At 40.7% G+C, this 6906-nt stretch overlaps 1 protein-coding gene across 1 annotated transcript; it reads right to left on the minus strand.

Moving 5' to 3' along the window:
- Positions 1-3926: 3926 nt before the first annotated feature.
- Positions 3927-6563, minus strand: nkx1.2la (NK1 transcription factor related 2-like,a). The gene is made up of 2 exons (XM_015945039.3): positions 6186-6563; positions 3927-5031 (listed from the first exon to the last, which is right to left on the minus strand). Exons 1-2 carry the CDS (start codon positions 6370-6372, stop codon positions 4427-4429), a joined length of 792 nt encoding a protein of 263 aa, XP_015800525.3. The 5' UTR covers positions 6373-6563; the 3' UTR covers positions 3927-4426.
- Between the last annotated feature and the right edge of the window lie 343 nt (positions 6564-6906).

Consider the following 6906-nt stretch of genomic DNA (forward strand, 5'->3'; position numbering starts at 1 on the left):
CCCACTACTACTGGAGTTATCCTCAGACGGGCGTTGTGTGCTGTGACCGCTGTTTCAACCAGCTCCAGTACAACCGAGGTCTTAGAACCTGGCAATTCCTGATCTACACGGGAGACTCCATCTACGGTACGTGGTCACGGCAATATGGCGGCTCATGTCATCAGCTTCTGAAGCCTCGTGGTAGCCTAGTCATAACAAACCAGATTCGCTACGTCAGCCTAGAGATTCTGAACAAAACACACACACACCAACACGAAACATCTACATCCATATGCATTCATCATTGAGATAGTCCTGGTGGATTGTAAGAATTTATAATTATAGAAATTAAAGATTCTTAAACGATCCCAACTCTCTCTCTTTTCTTGTCTCTCAGTCAATACAAAGTGTTTAAGTAAACTCCCTGATGATAAAAACAACCACTTCTGATTGATTACTTCGATTGTATAAATATACAAAATCAGGTAATTAAATTATCTAATTACAGTATATAAATATACAACTTCAAATCACAACACCGTTTACATGCAGATGAAGTCGGGTTCTACCGTTCCTAAATGCATGCACCGTTACATGCATTTAAAGACAATTAGGGCAAAAGTTTGGTTTTCTGATGTGCATGTAAATGCACTGAGTTATTTTATATTTATTTCATTTTCTAATAGTTGCTCCATCAGTTTTTTTTTTTTTTTTACCATGTCCTGTCTGGTTGCTCCATCAGTTAATCTCTTCTCACCGAGATGCTTCTCTATTGTAGATTGGTTCATGTTTTGTGCAAGTGTACACTTGTCCCTAGTGTCTTCAGACAGCTCTTTGGTCTTGGCCATGGTGGAAGTTGGAGTCTGACTGGTTGAAGGTGTCTTTCATACAGATGACGTGTTCAAACAGGTAACAAGTGGAGGATAAAAGACCTTCTTAAAGAGGAAGTAACGGATCTGTTAGGGCCAGAATTATTGCTTCTGTGTAGGTGCTAAAACCTTATTTTCTGCACTGTTGTTTAAATCATACAATGTAATTTCCTGGATTTGTTTTGCATTCTGTCTCTCACAGTTGAGATGTCCCTGTGATAAAAAATAAATAAATAAAAGATCTTTATCATCTTTTTAAGTGGGACAACTTGCACAATCTGGCTACTTTTTTGCACCACTGTATGTTTTCCTGTTACAATCTGAGTTTTACTTTTTTCATGCAGCTCTTTCACCCTCCTGCCTGCACCATTTGTTTATTCCCTGTGTGCAGAGAGGATGTCACTCCCTGTGGACCACCATGGCTGAAGATAACATCCGCACATACCAGAAAATCTTCAGCTTCTATCTGTTTTTTCAAGCCTCCCACTTGTTCCTCTGCAAAGTTTAACTACAAAGAACCGAGGCTACTGATGGAATTTTCTACACAAGCAGGCACAGGGATGACAGCCCTGCTGCTGACCTCGTCTCTGCGAAATTAATTTTAAATGAGTGCCTTCTTCGATGAGGCCTAAATGACCCCCTAAAATATGCTGCAGATTTATTCATCACATTGTCGTGTAACAGTTGCCTGAAGCTAAAACACACACTGGGTTCCTTGTGTTGGACTTCCTGATGTATTGATCAAAACTGTCAAATTCTTCAGCTGCATTTGAGAAATTATATAAAATAAAAATATCAATGTACCAAAATGGTATATGTTTACATGCACCAGTAAATTACAGCAAATATCCATAGAAGGGATGCAGAATTTGTTTTAGTATGCATGCTGAGGCCTGCAAAGTAAGGGAACAAAGAAAGAGACAGAACGTAAAAAGGGAAAGACATGCTGCAGTGCCTCAGTGATGGTTTGACATTGTCCAGGTTTCGACTGAAGTCAAACCATTTTTATCTAGTTTTAGGACTCCTGTCAGCCTTCTGACCATCACACTAGTGTCAGGATAAAATTGTCTCCCAGCCAGATTCAGCACACCCAACATCTGCAGACACACAAGCACCTCACTCAGCCAGGGGATTGTCAACCAAAGAGTCAAAAGCAAAACACTTTTTTTAATTGTTAACAAATTACAACAGGTAAAGCAAAGCTCTCAGTCTTAATACGTGAGACTATTTACATTTAGGGGTAAAGTTTGGTCAAATAAAATGTACAATAAAGTTGTGATGAATTTACTAAGTAGAAAAAAGATTTCCTCTTTGTGCCTGTTTGTTTAAATTATACCATAAATTTCCTCATGTTAACATTTAACCATGAACTAACAGTCCTGTTAAATAACATAAAGGCCATGAAAAAAAGACCAAAACAATGTAAAAAAATAAGACACTGAGCCATTAACTTTTGTTCTTGTTGTTTCTATTTCATAATGCTTTCTGCCACATCTGGATCACTGGATGAAAAGTTAGCAAAGAAATGGTGACGCTTTGTGGCTGGATGATGTAAGTGAATCTTTATACAGAAAGTGATGCTTTCAATGGAAATACCTAAATAAATAATTTTTTCTTACAATTATAAGCCTATTTTATGACCTTAAATTGTAGATATGTTTATGGTAGTTATAAAAATGTCTGTACCATTTTACAATAAGGGTCCCTTTATTAACGTTACTTAGTGCATTATTAAGCATTGGTAGATGGTCTGTATTTGTATAGTGCATTCTTAGGTTACAAACCTCCAAGGTGCTTTACAACACAATCAGTCATTCACCCATTCACACGCACATTCACATGCTGCTGAGGATGAGTTACAATGTAGCCTCAGCTGCCCTGGGACGCACTGACAGAGGCATTAACTCATTCACTGCTGTTGGCGACTGAAAACGTCAATTGTGTTTTTTTAACGGGGCGGGAGAGGGAACAAGCTCACGCACCATGAGAGTAAAAATCATAGATAAGATTCATCTGTGTCACACGTCACGAGATCATGAAGCAGACATTCCTTGTATTAGGAGATTGTTTTGGGACTCTTCTATGAAAAAGGCGAGGTGCAAACCAGAAAAGCTTCTGCAACTCACACTCCGACAACAGATTGTGAAAGAACGGGAAAAATATAGTAACTGTATTCTTCCTGATGTAAGAAGGGAGTCTACGCTTTCTTTTGGTAGTTTTAGTGTTTACGTGGTCATAGGGCCCAATATTCTGTCACTCTTCAAAAAAGAGTAAAAATGCTCAAAAGCTCTGGCAGTCAGGGGCTTTCTGTTCAAAAAACAGCTGCAGTGAAGGAGTTAATAAACTAATAAAGGCACACTTAGCGATTTAGCTTGCTTTTAGCACCCCTTAGTGTCTGTTATTAATTATCTTTGGTCAAACCAAAAGTGAAACGTATCTCCTCGCTGTGTGTTTGTCTTTTAACACCTTAATGTAACAACTGAAATGTCTCCCCAGCCTTCATTAGTTTCTTCTTCATCACTAAATCAAACACGTCAGCTGTGTTCACGATAAGATGCAGGAAAAGTGGTGGAAGCAGACTGCGGTGCCAGGTATGTACATTGATTTTTTTCTAAATCCACAGGTTGCGGCCAGGCACTCTTAAGTTGCAAATGTGGTATTCTGGCCACAGAGGACGGTAGGGGTCTAAATGACATTTCACTAAGCCTGTAAAGCAGGGGTGTCAAACTCCAGTCCTCGAGGGCCGGTATCCTGCATATTTTTGTTGTTTCCCAGTTCCAACACTTGATTCACCTGTGCAGCAGCTCATCGGGATCTCCAGAAGCTTGATAATCACCTGCTGATTGAAATCAGGTCTGTTGAAACAGGAAAATCACTAAAACATGTGGGATAGTGGCCGTCAAGAACTGGAGTTTGACACCTGCTGTAAAGGGTCAGTTTAGCACGTAAAGGCTCGAGAAATTGATTTAAAAATGTGAAACATTTGCATATCCCTTTAAATAAGGTATTAACAACTGCTAAACCAGAATATGTAATGCATTACTTAGCATCATTTAGCGGTGACATTAAAAAAGGGACCATTTATTTATTAATGCTTAGTAATGCAATAAGTAATAAGGGACCCTTATTATAAAGTCTTATGAAAATATTGTACTAATCAAACTTTATTTACAATATTGTGTATCCTGTCTTTTAGGTGTTTTGACTCTAAAACCAGACATACATTATAGTGTTTTAAAAAAAATACGTTTATTATGTTTGTTGACAAAAGATACCGTATACGTGCCGTGTGCAAACATAGAAGGTAAAAACAGAAATGCAAAGTAATGCATTAATATGGAATAATGGCAACTTATATGCAAGTTAGTGACATAATAGTGAATTATAAAACAAGTGGAGAGAGTTTTGCAGGTTACTCATTTTAAATGTGCAACATTGAATTTAAGACACACACTTTTCTCATAAACCAGTTGAAAAAAATTATAAATGAATTATTTAAAAACGTTCACGCAACTTCATAAATTCCAGGAAAACGTTTTTCAGCAAAGTATAAAAGTTTATAGTCTTGAGTTTATTTTTCATAGGTGTGAGTTAAAGTAAGTCGGTTGGACGAATCCTGAAGCCATGAAGGGATGCAGGAGACCTCCAGTGGAAGAAAGCGGAACACCACCGCCTGTGTGGAAAATCACACTCCCAGAGCTGAAGTTAGAGAAACTTTGGTGGAAGCTGCCGGAGCTCGAGCCGCAGGTTGCCGGATTCGGACTGACGCTAACCAGCGAGTTGGAGCCGGGCTGCAAGGTGCTGTCCGCCCCCGGGTTCTGCTTTTTCCACTTGGTCCTCCTGTTCTGGAACCAGATTTTGACCTGCGTTTCGGTCAGACTCAAGGACAGAGCCAGGTTCAGTCTCTCGCACACGGACAAGTACCGAGTTGCGCGGAACTTGTTTTCCAGAGCCACCAGTTGCTCGTATGTGAAGGCCGTTCTGGCGCGCCGCGGCTTTGCGCAGGACTGGTCCGGGCGCCGCCGCTTGTGTGAGCACGGGTCCTTCTGGGAGGCCGCTGTCTTCCCGTTCCCGTCATCCTGCTCGCCGGAGAGACAGGAATCACTGTAAGGATGCGGGGAGAGAAGGATGGGATCCGCAGTGACCGCAGCATGAGCGGGGTCTTCATCTTCTGACTCCTCGCCTGCAAAAATAAAGAGACTCGGTTCACCTTCCCTTTTGCCAGAAACATACATATGTCATAACATTGCATTTATATAATGAAAATATGCGCCTTGAGCCTGCTAATATTTTATTTCTTCTGCAGGCAACATGACAAGATGTCGCCCCTGACTCATGATTTAATTGACTTTTAAAATAAATAAATAAAAGCTACGCTGATTTTTTTTAAACCGAACTTTTTCCAAAGAAAAGCTTCAATTGTAAAACAAACTTCGAAACAACCCCCGTGTTTGTCAAATTGGCCGTGGTGCTGAAGGACAGCTCCTGTCAGGACAGGCATCTGTCCAGGTACGGCAGAGGAACGTCTCTTCTTTTGGTTCACTTTAGAGTAATGTGAACACTAAAAACAGCGGGTGGGGGTGAAGAGTCTTTGGCATGTTTGATTAGGACTCCGAGGTCGGCGGAGCGCCAAGAAGCATCCAGAGAAGAGGAAGACTTGGTCGCTAATCCTTAAATAATTTATAAACCGCGCGGCGCTTCAAATGTCATGTTGCGGAAAGAAATCCCGTCTAATCCAGCTTCACCGCCTCAGCCGTGACGTGCTAATGGAGTTTCATATTTGCGGGCGGATCGATAAATGTCATCTATTTAAAGGGAAGTTTTAATCGAACGATATTTAGGATCAGACATGGATGGGGTGTGAGGTTTGTACCTGCAAGGTGCTGGAGGGAGATATGCAGGAAGCAGTAATGGGATATCGATCAAAGCGCGCAGAGGCATCCTCAATGGGACGATTTAAACAATTATCTGGCCTGCCTGTCCCGGTGCCAATCACACGTTTGGGCTCTGGGAGCAAGCCTTTGTGGCTTCCTTCAAAGGAAACCCAGCTTTGGTATATTAGGGGAAGGTCATACGGAGAGGGCTTTAGCTCTCAGATAGCAAATCACTGTTTGATGTTTGCGCTCTCAGACGTTCTTAACGTTTCTACTTTATATTAATTTAGCTTTTTATTATCTAATAGTCGTTTTTATTTGTTTATTTAATAGAAACATGATTTTAAAATGATAAGTCAATTTTTCCCATATTATCGATGTTTTAAATAAATCCAGGCTAATAATTTTGGGCAGAAACATAAAAAATTGCTTGCATTATGATACATTTTTTTGTTTTCTCTACCTGCATCAGTGTGCTCTTCTCTCATGTCCCCACCCGCCGTGCCGTCCCACTCCAAACTCGTTCCTTCTGCGTTTGGCGCAGGAAACTTCTCCTTCCCGATGCAAAGTTCATTTGTCCTTTTGCTGTTGAATTTGTTCGGATCCAATATGTCGATTATAGAAAAGGAAATCTTGTGGCTGGACATCATCGTCACTCAGTAGGTAGCATTATCCTTTAAGACGCGTGAAGACAAGCGAGCGGTGTGCGTAATTACGCGCGCGGAGAGGAACTTCTCATCACTTGTCGCCAGGTTTTAGAGCGAGTTAAGAGGAGAGGCTTCCTCAGAGAGTGGACATCGCCCCTCTGCTGTCACTCTTTCTCGTAACGTGAATGAAATGACCTGAGGACGGTCTTTAAAACGTCCATACCCCCCATTCCCTCAACCAGACACGTGACACAAACACTATTAGTGTTTCACACGGCCGCCTAATGGTCTCAACGCGTTCGCCGATGATCACCCATAACATTAAATTCAATAATGGACGACCTGGAGGTAAATTGGGCACAGATGGCACTTGATTCATCAGAGATTGTCCTGTCTTTGCAAATTGAACTCTGGTGTTATTATCTGGAAAGAGATTTTGAGTTGATTCAACTGCACAAACAAGACATATATTTAAAAAAAAAACTATTTTTAATGAATTGGAAGATTGAGTACAACATAAATGTTGGTAGAAACAAA

This window comes from Nothobranchius furzeri, chromosome 12 (genome assembly GCF_043380555.1).
Source record: "Nothobranchius furzeri strain GRZ-AD chromosome 12, NfurGRZ-RIMD1, whole genome shotgun sequence".
Classification (NCBI taxonomy): domain Eukaryota; kingdom Metazoa; phylum Chordata; class Actinopteri; order Cyprinodontiformes; family Nothobranchiidae; genus Nothobranchius; species Nothobranchius furzeri.